At 33.8% G+C, this 15,053-nt stretch overlaps 1 protein-coding gene across 21 annotated transcripts in view; it reads left to right on the forward strand.

Annotated features, from left to right (window-relative positions):
- Positions 1-1,676: 1,676 nt before the first annotated feature.
- The window catches only part of LOC106616614 (cilia- and flagella-associated protein 410), a 28,903-nt gene continuing 15,526 nt past the window's right edge, over positions 1,677-15,053 (forward strand). For 12 of the 21 annotated variants that reach the window (XM_070110965.1, XM_070110962.1, XM_070110963.1 and 9 more), the window contains exons 1-3: positions 1,678-1,780; positions 5,498-5,716; positions 13,899-13,964. In XM_070110965.1, coding sequence (XP_069967066.1) covers positions 5,637-5,716; positions 13,899-13,964 — 146 coding nt within the window. In that variant the 5' untranslated portion in view covers positions 1,678-1,780; positions 5,498-5,636. Of the gene's footprint in view, positions 1,781-1,975; positions 2,146-2,186; positions 2,809-5,497; positions 5,717-13,898; positions 13,965-15,053 lie in introns of those variants that run through there. The other 9 variants (XM_036361111.2, XM_070110961.1, XM_070110960.1 and 6 more) reach the window with 7 other exon arrangements.

Genomic DNA, 15,053 nt, shown 5'->3' on the forward strand with positions numbered 1-15,053 from the left:
CTGACTACCTAGTTTTTCAAATTTTGTTTATAACTGTAAAACTATTTTTTCAACAACTTATGAGATTTTAAAAGAGCAGATTTGTTACAAATTTTGTCTAACATGATCATTGGCCTCAGCTAAGACAGCAGTTTTGAAAAATGTTTGTTTAAAGTCTTCAGTGGTATGTGGTCCAATTGTTGACAGTATAGGTCCGAATGAGGAGTTTGACCGTAGGGAAGCAACTCATTGTAAATTTCACCAAACACATAGCAACACCTTCCTGGCCGTCAATCCTGGCTTGGTTCTCATTTGCACAGGCTTCGTGCATATTTCACAACAAAATTACCGTAATCGACGAACCCAAAGTTGGCACGAATGTACACTCCATATTTTGAGTCTTTTAATGAAAAGGCTAAGGTGATAAAGATTGTATTCAGCACGATCATAGGGGTTCACAGCTTTAATTTATGGGAAGCCAATGCAACTAATTTCGCAATGTCAGTAATAGTTGAAATTCAATTAGCATAGGTATCTTTTCTCTTTTCTTCTTCTTTCATCAACACTTCTTTAATCGATTGAACTGAAGAAGCAGAGAAGATAGTGTAAGGAAAATCCTTTCCTACTATATATTTTCAAAGAAAGATGTAAAGATTTCATCTGACAAAATGAGGGAATTTAAAGTTTTAAAACGTCTTCTAACGACTGATGTATTATTATTAAAAGCGTCTTCATAGTTTAAGTTAGACTGGAAGATCTTTGAATGTCAATGTCCACTTTATCAACCAAGTTATAATGTTATATAATATATACAATTTTTATATCCTCGGTAACTAAGTTTGCCATGAAGTTTGTAAAAACCAGTAGAAAACGTTGGAGACCCTATAAAATATGTATATGAATATATAATATAATAAATGAACAGCGTGACGAGATCAGCCGATTTAGCCATGTCTGTTTTCCTATCCATTTGTATATACATCGAACTAGTCTCTCAGTTTTTGAGATATCGATCTATAATTTTGCATATGTGCTTTTTAGCTTTTCTCCCTAAGAAGCTGCTCATTTGTTGGCATGCCAATATCGGACCACTCTATGATAAAGGTGCCATACAAAGTTATTGATCAAAATGAAGTCCTTGTATGGAAAACTTTTTATATTTGACAAGATATCTTCACGACAGAAGTCCCCTGAAATCTTAATTAAAATCTCCGAACAAATTGTTCAGTTGATATTTTTTAACTCGAAACTTTAAACTATTGACTGTTTATTGTGTATTCTATTGTGTTACCTATTTCATCTATTATTTACATGCGCTAATATTTCCTAATTATGACGCAAGCCTCCATCCGTTGACTGATTCATAGTTCTTAAGAATTTTATCGATAAAGAAATAAAATATTTAAAAAAAAACGAACAGCCTTGTGACGTTTTCATATCACTCGATTTTTCGTAACAAACCAGCAATAACTCATATCTGTCAAATTTAGCTTTTACTACAAAGCCTACTATTTACTACACGCCAACACCCTCCGCACTCTCATGCGCGCTGGAGCAAAACAAAAGATGAATTTGCCGCAAAAAGCTCCAACATCGCATGTGTATGTGGTGTGTATGTATGTGTTTGTAAGCACAAAAGTATCCATTCGCCGAGCGCGCGGAGTGCACATTCCGATGGAGCGACTAGCTTCCACAGCAGCAGCTGTTGGTCGGCGCTGACAGTCTCAGCACAAACGCGACGCGGCATGGTCGGCAACGGATGTGAGTAAATTACCATAGAGTGGAATAGTAATACATATGTGTATGTATGGTATATGTATAACTGAAAGTGGTGTTGTGTTGTAATATGGAATTATAATTTACAAGCATACTTTTAACGCGTCACTATCACAGCGGTCACGGCGTTAGTTTGACCATTCAAGTCAAGATTCTTTGATACAACGACACTTGTATGTATGTATGTATGTAGTAACGGCAAGCAATTACCTGAACATGGAACGAACGGCGCGCGTTTTGAGTGACAGCAGAATATAGAGACAAAACAGACGGCGACGTCAACGAGCATGCAGACGTCGACGGCGACGCTACTGTCATTAATCGGTGGAGATGATATGAGCGCAGACACTTGCTGTGCGAAGCGAATCGAAGAAAATTTTGTCAAAAAAAGTAACAAAAAACATAATTGGGAAAATCTGTTAGCCGAAACACTCGTACAATTTTCAATAATTCCCAAAATTCACTGTGAAAAACTCGTTCACGCGTTTTTACTTAATTAAAATTTGTTATAAGAAAAAAATAAACTAATAATATTAATAAATTACAACAATAAAAGTTTCCATGAAAATTTGCAAAAAATAACAATTGTTGCGAATGAAACAAGCAAACACAAAAACAAAAAAAAAAGTAGAAAGTGGTGAATGGTGAATGTTGCTAAATGCTTTCGAATTGGAAGTGGAAAATATTGAAAAGCGAATTGTGTATGGAAGTGTCGAAAAATCGATGCGGTTTTTTTTAAACAAAAAAACAGCACAGCTAAATTAAGGGGATATGTGCGATAAGAGCGTGAAAGTAGCAAAACGCATTGCAGTAAAGAAATGCCTAATTGGTGCAAACGTGCTTAGCTGAAAGATTTTGCATTGGCATAGCCGCATATTTGCATTAGTGATTAGAAGTGATATCTGTCAGATATGCGCTGCTGTAGTAGATGCTGTAGCACACATTATACCTATATACACATATTAATCTGCAGTAGTACAGAAATGTGCGATAAACTTGTCAAGTAACTGCTGTATTAGTAAGCGATAGCACGCCCTGCAGGAAGAGCTCATGGTTAGCTAAGAACGTTCTGAATTTGTAATGAAAAATTTTAACAGAAATTATGAATGAAAACAAATTTTTCTAGAGGCGAACCACAAGTGTCTTCCCATTCGGTCTTTCCGCACCGTTATGTGAAAAATCTAATTATTTTAACGTCAGCAGACTTCCCACTGAGATCAAAAATATTTTTAATTTTTCAATGCAGTTGGAAGACTATTGGATTGTGGTTATCGAATTGTTATTCGCTGAACTATGTATAAGGTCTGAGAAGAAGAAAACTATAGTTTTGTTCAATGTCTTATGCTACTCTTATAATGCCGCTCTCATTGAAATCCTGATTCATGCTGGCAAAAAACGTTTTTCACAAGCTTCTCTTGAGACGAATTTTTCACCAGCCAAATCATTCGCCCTACACAGGAACAGGTAGTAAGCACTTGGTGGCAGGTCCGAACTATACGGTGAATGCATAAAAATCTTCCAACCAAGCTTCCAAAGCTTTTGGCGTGTCACTAACGGGGTGTGTGGCCTCGCCTTATCCTGATGGAACAAAATTCCTCTCCAATTGTCCAAAGCTGACAGCTTCTGGGCTATTACTGCCTTCAGACGGTTCAATTGTTGACTACAGGTCCGAATTGATAGTTTGGTTGGAGGAGTGCCGCTCATATTAGATGATTTTCTGTCAAACCCACCAAAATACATTGCAAAACCTTCCTGACTATCAATCCTAGTTTGTAACTCACTTTGCTCATTTTTCTTACGGTGTTTTCGGATGGTGTGTAATGGTAAATAATATCGATCTGAGTTAATAGGTAAAGATTCAGATAATTATTTTACTGGAGAGAACATCGAAATGAAATGCTGTTGGACACAAATTTTTCTTCTCGGAGTGAGACAGTTTTTTTCTGAGCGCAACCTGTATTTGCCATATACAAGCGTCGAAAGAAGTCCTCATTCATTTGTAATAGTCAATAATTAAATGAAATGGAATCTAAACTAAAATAGCACTCGGAAACGTCCATGAAAGACAACATTTCCGTTTAACTATCAAATATGTCTTCTGTTTTGATGTTTTGTAAATAATATTGTATCTTCTTTAAATCGTTTGCTTTTGTATTGTTTTGAGGCCTCATCCTGTACCATAACCTCTCTTTTGAAAACATTTGCATAAGTCGAATAGACAGCTTTTATAAAAAGAAACTCTCTGATCAGCTATGGGCATTTGGATAGTAAAACTGTGGTCTACAAAATATTTTTGGGGTCAGGAAAAGCGGAACAAAAGTTTCGTATTGGTATTCGGGCCAAAGTTATATAAGGAAGCAATTCGGAAAAGATTCAAGAAAGTCTGGTGCCTGAAATATTGCAAAAGTGAGGATATGATATTAGATCCAAGTTTTAGCTCTATGTACAGTTTAAGAAATTATATCATTGGTTTCGGTTGAAGTCTATGTTTGATTGACGAATTTGAACGATCGTGATATATTGCATCTTGTTCCAGATATGAGACAAGAACCATAGTTTCTGTGTTTTGGGAGTTCTATGGTGTTGGGGAAAATAAAAATTAAGCTAAATTGCTAAAATTTTACCAAGCGTTGTTATAGAAGTCTAGTTATTAAGCCTTATTGAGTTCATACATAAAATATATCCAACTTTTCAAGCTTTTTAAGTTTTTTGGCAAGCTTTTATATGGATCATTTAGTTTAGTAATTCTTCAACCTTAGTTTCAATTCGCAGTGTGAGGAGTAATGAAAATATATATGGTATTTGGAATGTAATTAAAATGTAATGAAATTAAAAAATAAGGATGGTTCTAATTATAGAGGCTTGACTGTACATTTAAATATACAATTACGTATATATATTTTAATTCACAACTGCATTCCAAAAGGGTAGTTTACTTACCGCAATCAATGCAATTATAATCAGTGGCAACAACAACAACAAATGAATAACAAGTATGCATGTGTTGTTGCTGTAAGTGCGAATTTTTGTAGGTTGGAATGTAGGCGGCAACAAATAAAATCATAACTGGAAGACGAAGAAGAAGTAGTAAAACTTGATTGCTATAGGCAAAGCGGTCAGAAGGGGACTATTATTAAAGTAATCTGACATAATGCAATATTTATAATGTACATACATACATATCTACATACATGTGGTTAGCACAAGCCACATTTGTGTATGTGTGCATGTGGTATTAGTAATTTTAGCAAACGCTTACGCGGAAAGAGTGCCACAGCTAGAGAGCGGTAAGGGCATTATAGCGTATTGGTGCGTCAGCTTATTGTTGCAACAGTTGCAATGTTGCACATTTAGCTTTTACGACGAGTTGCAATGTAAACGCAACGATCTGATATGTGTATATAAGTGCGTACACACATCCATACATATGTGCATATAGGAAAATTGCGGCATATAATAAAGAAAAGCCCCTCAGGCGCTTGCCACAACAACGCGCCACGCCAAAACCTGTTGGCATTTTTTCTTCGCAATGTGTGTGTGTGTACCGCGATTTTTTATTTTAGTTTGTGCATTTAACTTGTGTAATTGTGCTTTGCCTCGTGGCGCTTACGAAAGTGACTTGTACATTTATAACTATATATACATATACATACAAATACAAATACATATGTTTATATAATATATACATAAATGAAGTGGAAGTGAAGTGTTTTGCTTATTTTCTCTTAATTTGTTGTTTTAGCAATAAAAGTACGCGAAATAAGAGATACCAAATTTATATAAAATAAATAAAATTACAAAAAAAAAAATACAAGAGCAATAACACGTAGCCGTACTAATATAAAACACAAAAATAAAAGCAGAAAAAATAAAAATAAACAATGACACGCCTCACCGAGGAAATGGTCATTGCTCGCTCCAAGCAATCTGATTTGGGGTCCATCAAAAAGCTCAATTGCTGGTAAGTAATGACATTGTTTATATACATACTTACATATTTACCCATATACATGTGTAAGGTAATTAATAAGAAGGTAATTTGATCAGTTACGAGCTTTTTTGAAAACAATATATCTATATTTGTAACTCCTTTTTATTTCTTTGATTTTGAGTTTGATAAAGTCTTCGAAACCAAATTTGTGAGATCTCCCTGCACATTAGTTTCTCCAACGCAAGAAAATGTTAGATAAGAATCTAAATTTTATGATTTTATCAGCAACCTTTGCAACCACGTGGTCCCAGAGCAAGAGCCTCTTCTTCCACGTTTTCCTCTCTTTAAGGGTTTACAGGGTCTTAGTCGAGCAAAAAACTCCTTATTATCTTTTTTTTTTCATATAAAAAAATGAAAAATTTTGTTCAAACTTTTTATTATTCGGAGGATACATATTTGATAAAGATTTTGTGAAATTTTCAAAGGAAAATATTCAAATCTCGATCAATACATTGCTGCGAGCAACACATTAAACATATACTTAAATGGACGGCTCGAAAATGGTGGACAAAGTTGGTGCGGCGATATTATGCTGGAGTTAGGCATAAGATAGTATTTTAAGCTGCTGGACCAATGCAGTATATTTCAAATCGATTCGCATATCGGCCAAAGGTGTCTAAGGACGCAGGACAGCAGTTCAGAGTTTCGCCAGGAACAAGCGACTTTACTTCTATTTTGTGCCAGGTCGCAAAGGCATAGATGGCAACGAGATAGCGGACGAGATTGCCGAGAGTGGTGTACGGTTGTCATCTGAAATCGTGACCGATATTAGTGAACCCATGCATCGACTATACGCCGATCCGGCCAGGACCACGGCCAGGTCAAAACGCGATGGCACGATTTACCGGAGTGCAAAATTGCAAAAGTCATGCAATAGGCGGTAGATCAGAAATATACCAATTTGCTATTGGCACTCGATAGAAGCGACTGCAGGAATACGCACTGGTCACAGACTGGTGGTGGCGTATGTCTGCAGAATAGGGCTAATAAATCGAGAAGACTGGAGGAAATGTCAAGAGCTAGGTACCGGGAAAACAATGGAGCATCTCTATTGCACTTGTGCCGCATTGGCAAGACAACGCTTAAAACATTTAGGGGCCCCATGGTATGATTCACTGGAAGAGGTATCGTTAGTGAAGCCACAGATCTTGTTGAAATCGCCTTAAGCCTAGGCATACTAAAGGATAACTAATTCTCATGAACTACGTAACGGCACTCCATCTGATATTTCCGCCCTTTGTATTCCCAGGGAAAGTATAAATGCTTCCAAGAAACTATGTACACATTTATGTACTCATATGTATTTGCATACACATATACATAAATATGTATATTCTTGCATGAGGACATTAAACCAATTTGCTTTTCGCTGTCGCCGCTCATTCAATTGCATTATCATCATAATCATTATTATTTTTGTTGCTTGTTTGCTGTTGATTTGTTTGCCCGTTGTGGTTGGCGGCATCACTGATGGTGTCATTGCCTTCGTTACAACAACAAGAGGCGTCATTGTCAACGCTATGCATTTTATGAACTCGTCTTTCTCTCTGCACTGTTCTCTGTCTTACTATCTATTGTCCAGTGTTGAGGTAATTGCAATTGCAGTTTCAGTGTTTTGTTGTTGTTGTTGTAGGCGGTGAATTTAATTACCATGCACTTTATTGGCTCCCACACTTGCAACAAAGCAAACCACTAATACAAAAGAGTTTATAACTATGTTTGTATATATGCATGCAAAACATATCTATGAATATTTGTATGCGTATATGTGTGAATATGTAGTGGTCACGCTTGGACGAATCCTGCGAATGGCGTTGCCCTCGAACTATAAACAAGATCGATATGCACAAGCACGTTTATGAGCTGAATATGTACAGTGGCGTTCAAAGAAATATTAGATTTAAAATGTTTATAGCCTCCAATAATTACTTTTGGGCAAAGAAGCACTTTCAAAAATTAATTTACCCAGTTCAGTATGTTTTTTATATCCTCATCAGGATATATTAAGTTTGCCGCGATCTTTGTAACAACCAAAAAGTAACGTCATAGTCCCTATAAAATATATATATATGAATGATCCTTTATGCTGATCTTGATTTAGCCAGCTGAGTTGATTTAACCATGTCTGTCTGTCTGTATATACGTGAATTAGTCCTAGAGCTTTTGAGAATCGGTGGAATAATCAAATATAAGTTCTGCATAAAAAAATTTTTATTTGATAGTATATCTTCACGAAACTTGGCAGCTATGATTTTTTTAAAATATCGCTATAATGTCTGAAGGTATTTTCCAGATCGGACCACTTTATCATATAGCGGCCACACAAACCGACCGACCAAAATTAAGTTCTTATATGAAAACTTTTTTATTCGTGAAAGGTGTTCTAGCTTCGGTGCAGCCGAAGTTAACGTGTTTTTAGTTCATACTAAATTTTGGGCTTTCTTCTTCTACGTGTTAGTGGTGTGTGCCTTAATATTTTCGCTCTTTGCTCACTACAAACTTTAAGTTCTTGAAATCTAAGAGCTTTAAGAGCAAAATTTTCAGCTCAAAAAAGGTCTTTGCAGTATTTTAAATATTTCTTTTATTGTACTTTGTGTTATAGCCATAGCTTGAAACCTTGAAAAAGCGGAAGCGACCTTTCAATCATCCGTTTTAATTTTTATAACCAATCTTATTTGATTTGCAAGATACATATGTGTGTTACAAATGTTATTTGCCACTGCAATTTTATAGCTCGCAACTGTATATTTAGACAATGACGGTCACGCATCACTTGCCACTACAATTTGATAAACATAAAATGTATTTAGTTAGCTTCAATACATAAAAATACGCATGAATTAAACAAAGTTCAAGCTTTTTGAATAAGAAATTGTTGCTTCAAGTCATTGTAGTACTCATGTGTATTATTTTCATACCTTGAAAAGGGTGTATTAAGTTTGCAACAAAGTTTATAACAGCTAAAGGAAAACATCAGAGACTCTATAAAGTATATAAATATATAAATGATCAGCGTGACGAGCTGAGTCCATTAGATATGTTCATCTGTCTGTATATACGCGAACAAGTCGCTAAGTTTTCAAGATATCGATCTGAAATTTGGCATACATCCCCTTCTTCCTAAGAAGCTGCTCATTTGTCGGAAACGCTGATGTCGGATCAATATAGCTTATAGCTGCCATACAAACTAATTGATCTTGTATAGAGAAACTTTATTTTTTTGACAGTTAGGTTGATAAGTTATCTCGAAAAGTGAGCCATAAATTGCTATTAAATGATTTTAACTACGACTGTCGAAAATTTTTCTACGGATATTCTTAGCAATTTTGCTTAGTAATCTATGGGCCTAAAACCGATTTCGATTTAGCGATTTTTAAGGCGAAGTTTAGCCTTTAGATATTAGAAAAAAATTTTGTCAGTTTTAGGATATTTGAATGGAATTTAATACACAAGTATATTGTATAGAATATTTGTCGGAATTTGCCATGTCGGACAACTATAACAAATATGTATCTTCTATATAACCGATTATTTTTTTCTGGTGTAACGCCTTCATTTAAAAAGCTAAGAACACAACGGCCTCTTACAAATAGACCCGCTTTAATGTAGCTATACCTCCATCAATTTTTGGGCTGATATAAAATTAAAAAATTCACGGAAAGTTAATAAGAATCAAGTAATTTTTCCGAGAACAATCCTAACTTTCTATTCACACTAATCTGTATTTATGAGTGTGTATTTAACAATTAGAATGATTAATCATACTCTCATATAAATGTACCTATATTCCATTATTTTCACACTTCAATGCGACGTTACCTATTAAGGAAATGTTAATCGCACAAAGAGTCTGGATACAACAAAAATAAACAACAAGTTATATGTTTCTATTTTCTCAAGAACCTTGAAAAGCGTATTGTTGTAGAATAGTGAAAATTCGGGCGAATGGGAAAGTCTGTAAACCTTTTAGATATCAGCACATGCATAATGTAAAAACAAATTTACAGTTGTGATAGTTCATGTGTACATGCATATCTACACATCATAGATGAGTACAATGGAAGAGTAAATTCGTGCATTAAGCGCTGCAGTGAATAATTTGAGTTTTTAAAGCGGAATTTAAATGAAGACCCCAAGTCAAAGTTCTGCTTGTGGCATGTTACGTACACATGTGATATATATGTATATTAGGGTGGGTAAAAATAAATCGAATGTTTTTTTTCGCTTACTACTCCGAACGATTGCTTGGTAGACACCTCTAAGAAATGTTCTGTGGTCCGCTTTACCGTTGTCTATATTTTTCTTATTATCTCGCTTCGATGCACTTGAAAACATATTTCGTTTTATGTATAGAAATTTACTGCTCTACAAAAATTATCTCCATTTTTCTGGTTTTTCCTTGTGTTCGAAAAATTATATAAACCATTTTTGTAGAATCAATTTCCTACATAATCTATGAAAATAATATGTTCTCAAGTAGTTGGAAGCTAGATATGTTTCTTTCTATGCGATCATAAGAAAAGCATAAAAAACGGTAAAGCGGAGTACCTTCTCGTTACAATTAAGAGCTGATACTTGAAGAGCTTTAGCAGTTGTTCCGAGTACCAAGCGTAAAAAGAAATTCGGTTTTTTGGTCCACTCTAACATACATACACATATACATATACACATTTATACATTCATATATAGTCATGAAGGTTTAAGTGCACCTATGGTAAATGTGCCGCCATCAACTTCTTTCTACGAACTTTCACCACAGCTTCATAAATGGGGTCTTCTCGTGTAAATCTAAGATTTCTCGTTAAGTTTCCGTTAAGTTGGCTCTTTTTATGGATGTTGCTTGTTGCTTATTTGTACCGATGCATGGCAAATGCATTAATGTATGTACTGCATATGTACATATGTATCTATGTACATACATTGTCTATTTTTTATTGTCGCGCACAAAAAGTACGTTGTATATACCATATATATATGACTTGAATTCAATGGGTATTCATATGTGCATATGTATATTTGTACGTGTATATGTTTATATGTATGGGGAACACGGGTAATTAATTTTCTTATTCATATATGTACACATTAATGTTAATATATACCATATATTTGGCGGCTGATATACATATAACATCGGTGAAGAGCTTATAAACTTATTTTCGTTTGATTTACTATAAATCTACTCCTATAATTAAAAAATAAAACAAGAAAAAACGGCCCTTCACGATGCATTTCCGATAGCATACAAGGGTATACAAATTTATCTCGATTTTGATCGATCAGTTTGGGTGGAGCTATATGCTATAGTGGTCCGATTTAAACATATTTTCGGAGATTGTACCGTTGCCTCGCCCAATGATCTATATCAAATTTCGTAAAGATATCTTGTCAAATGAAAAAGTTTTCTATAAAAGAACTTAATTTCTGTGATGGCAGCTATACGTTATAGGGGTCAGATATTGGCGGTTCTAAAAAATAAGCAGCTTCTTGAAAAAAGGACGTGTGAAAAATTTCAGATCGATATCAAAAAAATTGAGGGACTAGTTCGCGTATATACAGACAGACGAACAGACGTATCCTTATGGGTGTTACAAAATTCGCAACAACCTAATGTAAAGGGTGACCCATTTTTAAGTTCCTACTTTTTTAAAGAAAAAAACACAGAAAATTCAAATTTAATGGGGAATGTTTATTATCATTCGAAAGAACATTCTTTGGCATTTATTTTTTGAAGAGTATCTCTTTCAAATTTTGGCCGCGGCTACGTCACAGATGGTTCATCTCTTGAGTTCAATTTTCGATGACTCGTTCGTTACTTTCTTCTGGGTGTAAAAAAGTAAAAAAAAAGTTAGGTATAGATAAAATTTAGATAACTAAGTTTCTTTCTACACCTCTAATTGTTCTTATTAAAAACTCGTATTTGAATAGATTCCAAAATATTGACTATTGTTTTTTTCAAAGTTCGTAGTGTACGTTTTGTATTTTGCGGGCGTATACCGGAAACTTAAACTGAGGTGACAGCATAAAACCGGTTATATATCAGGTAATAACCGGTCTTGTTACGTCAGAATAAGAAATTCCTGAAGTTCGACTCTTAACTATTTCATAATAATATTTTAAGCTACCACAGTTGGTGAAAAAAAAGCCCAAATAAAGTTATTATTATTAGAAAATGCCGGTTTCTAATAATAAGTGATAATAAAAACGAGGCAGTGTTCTGAATAGTAGAAATAACTTTATTTACAATATATGTACATATATAAGTACATACATAAATGAACATGCTATTCTATATATTAATTATTATATATATGATATGTTTTATCATATTGTAAACATAAACAATCTTAAGCAAAGTTTAATTTACACTCGAAGCGTGCTAGTTTCGAGGTAATCTAATGCGCATATTTTTCCTTATTTTACTTCTGGTTCAAGTAATTCTCCCATCTTAATGCTTTGCTCATGCACGTGGAGTTCATGCCAGCGGTCAAGCGTTTTCCACTTAATCCGCCGTAGTCGACTTTTCCAAGCGTGACACACTCATTTAACCCAATACAAGCTTAAAAGTAAGCCTGCAAGGGCAACCCTGTAAGAAAATGTGAGGAAAGAATGTTTATAGTGTTGGTAACCTGTTTACTTAAGAATACAGTGGCTATCCAGCAAAAACTCACATTATATTTTATAAAAGTTATTAGAGTCATGTTTGATATACCATAACTCTCGGTATAGAGCCCTTGTTCAAATTAGTTTAAGAAATTTATTTGAAATATTTTATTTCTAATTCGAGATATTTTGCTAGGTTCTTATTACCAATTAAGACTGCTTAGAATATTTAGTAAACACTAAGTATATTTCAAGATTCAGTACCATCATCATCTTTCACGAACTTTTACTCTAAAAAAATTCTCACAAGGTTCCAATTGCGAACTATATACTATGTATGGTATATATTTATAGCAGAATGATAGTGCATAAAAACAAGTTTGGTTGCAATTCGTTGTAAGAAAGCGGCTCCTATGCCGATCACAGCTGCATAATAACATGAAAGCTTTGCGCTTGCGTTGTTTCTCTAGTTGTAAATACTATTAGAATGGTTATTGTTTTTGTGAAATAATTTATAAAATACTTACCTCGAATGTTTTACATAACTTGCTGTTGTTTGGCGCCAGTTCAAAATACTAGGTGAAGCCAAAACATTATTAACTTGGTTTTCCTATATCCTATGACACATTCCGTTTTCATGTCCCTATACAATGCGGATTGTATTTTTATAAACAGTTCTTTTATACTGGCTGAAAAAGCTTTCAAATATTCCCATCAAGCTTTCGAGTTGTTGGTTCTCAGATAATACGTTGGTCTAGTAAGCTGAAAGCCTAAAACCTATCTCATCTGTCTGGTATTGTATATTTTATGCTTCTGGAAATATCGAGTATCGAAGCATTGTTGCGCCTTTATGAAGATATGCTTATAATCGGAAACCGGTTTATTACGTTTCAAAATGGTTTTCACGAGAATAAACGCACATAATATTTATTTAATTATTTCATTTTCAAAGTTTTTTTACCCCTAGTATTAAAAAGCTCGAATTTTGCGATAAAAATGCCAGATTTAACATATTCAGATTAGAATTGCCATATATGAAGACTTGCCTAAATAGCAATACTTGTAGTACCATCTTTCTTTAAATAATTCCCTCAAGTTAAACTGTTTTCAATTTTAATTTTGTGTCTATGGTAGATATAGATATGTATGTTAGACCTAATTTCAAAACATGTACCAAATAGTGAACGTTAATTTTCCATTGATTAATATAGAAATTAGATTATACTTCAAACATCTATTCATACATATATAGACACCTGTATCGTATATACTTATAAGTATGTAACTATATATTGTATATATTAACATAATTTTAACGACATTTTCATGCTGACTTTCAAAATCAAATTATATCTCAATTATTAAAACCTACTCTATAATAGAAGTAGACGAACTTTTGCCTTCTCTGGGGTGATTGCCTTTGCCCTGCTTATTCATAACGAAATTAATTATCAAAATAGACAAAAAAATTGATCATATTATAGATAAATTGTTTCATAACAAGTTTTAATTAAAAATACTTCTTGTTTTGTTTTTTCGCTATTTGCAGGGGAAGTGATCTCAGCGATGTCTCCATAATTAAAAGAATGCGTGGTGTGGAAGTTTTGGCGCTAAGGTAAGATATAAATAAAAATGAGATACATGTTGGAAATGTGTGTAGAGAATAAAGTACAAAAACAAATATGCAAAAATAAGCTTGAATTATGAAATTTGAAAAATTATGGCGCAAGTGGCTTTAATGCGGATTAACTAAAATATTGTGGTTGTACGATGTTCGTTGAGATAAATATCTCAGCAAGAAATTGACAATTTTTACTATTAGACAATACGTGATAAATATATAATTAATTACAACGAATGAAACGGGTTATAACCAAAGAAATGATTTGTGTAGAAAACTGGATATTTTTCTTGGTAAAAGTTGATAGTTTGGCAAAACTGACTCTAACCCAATAATTTAAAGATATAAAAACATTTAAATAAAATCATGACGTAATTAAAAAAAAAACTGCTACACATTTTCATAACTGTTATTTACTGGTTTGTTAAGTAAAAAAAATTCGAGCGACCTCGTCGGTTAATCGAGACCATCTCCACGAGCGAGTTTTTATTTTTTGATCACCTGTGTTTAAATAGTATTTCCAAGCGATTTAAATTAATTTCAATTCACAGAGATATAAATTTCTTCCTTTTTTTATTGTTACTCCTCTCACTATAAGGGAGGTCCTCTTAAGTTGGATATTGTTTTATACCTTTTTACGTTACTTAAGAGAGCTGCAACTAAAAAAATCCCTTGGTAAATATTTTGAGAATAAATATTCCAAGATATTCTTAGAAAGTTCGCCTATTTCATGCGATGAAAATTTTCCGAAAAACAAACAAACTTCAGTCCGCGAAATAATAGTAAATGGAGTTGATCTAAATATATATACACTGATTTTCAATTAAAGATTTATTATTAGACAGACTCTGGATTTATATCGAAATCCTTAAATTATTTAAAGCAGCTTTAGAACTTACTCTGCCGACGGCTAAACAAACTTTATAGGTTTTCCCTCTAAGTGTGTTCAGATCCAAATGTCAGGGGGAATGAACAGCGGATATATAAATACTCAATTTCGTTGAAATATCTACAGTTGATTCCAAACTAAAAATCGTGTTCACGTCTAACTATCATTAAAAAAGATCTAGGTATAGTGTGCCT

The sequence above is a fragment of the Bactrocera oleae genome, chromosome 6 (assembly GCF_042242935.1).
Source record: "Bactrocera oleae isolate idBacOlea1 chromosome 6, idBacOlea1, whole genome shotgun sequence".
NCBI classification, from domain to species: domain Eukaryota; kingdom Metazoa; phylum Arthropoda; class Insecta; order Diptera; family Tephritidae; genus Bactrocera; species Bactrocera oleae.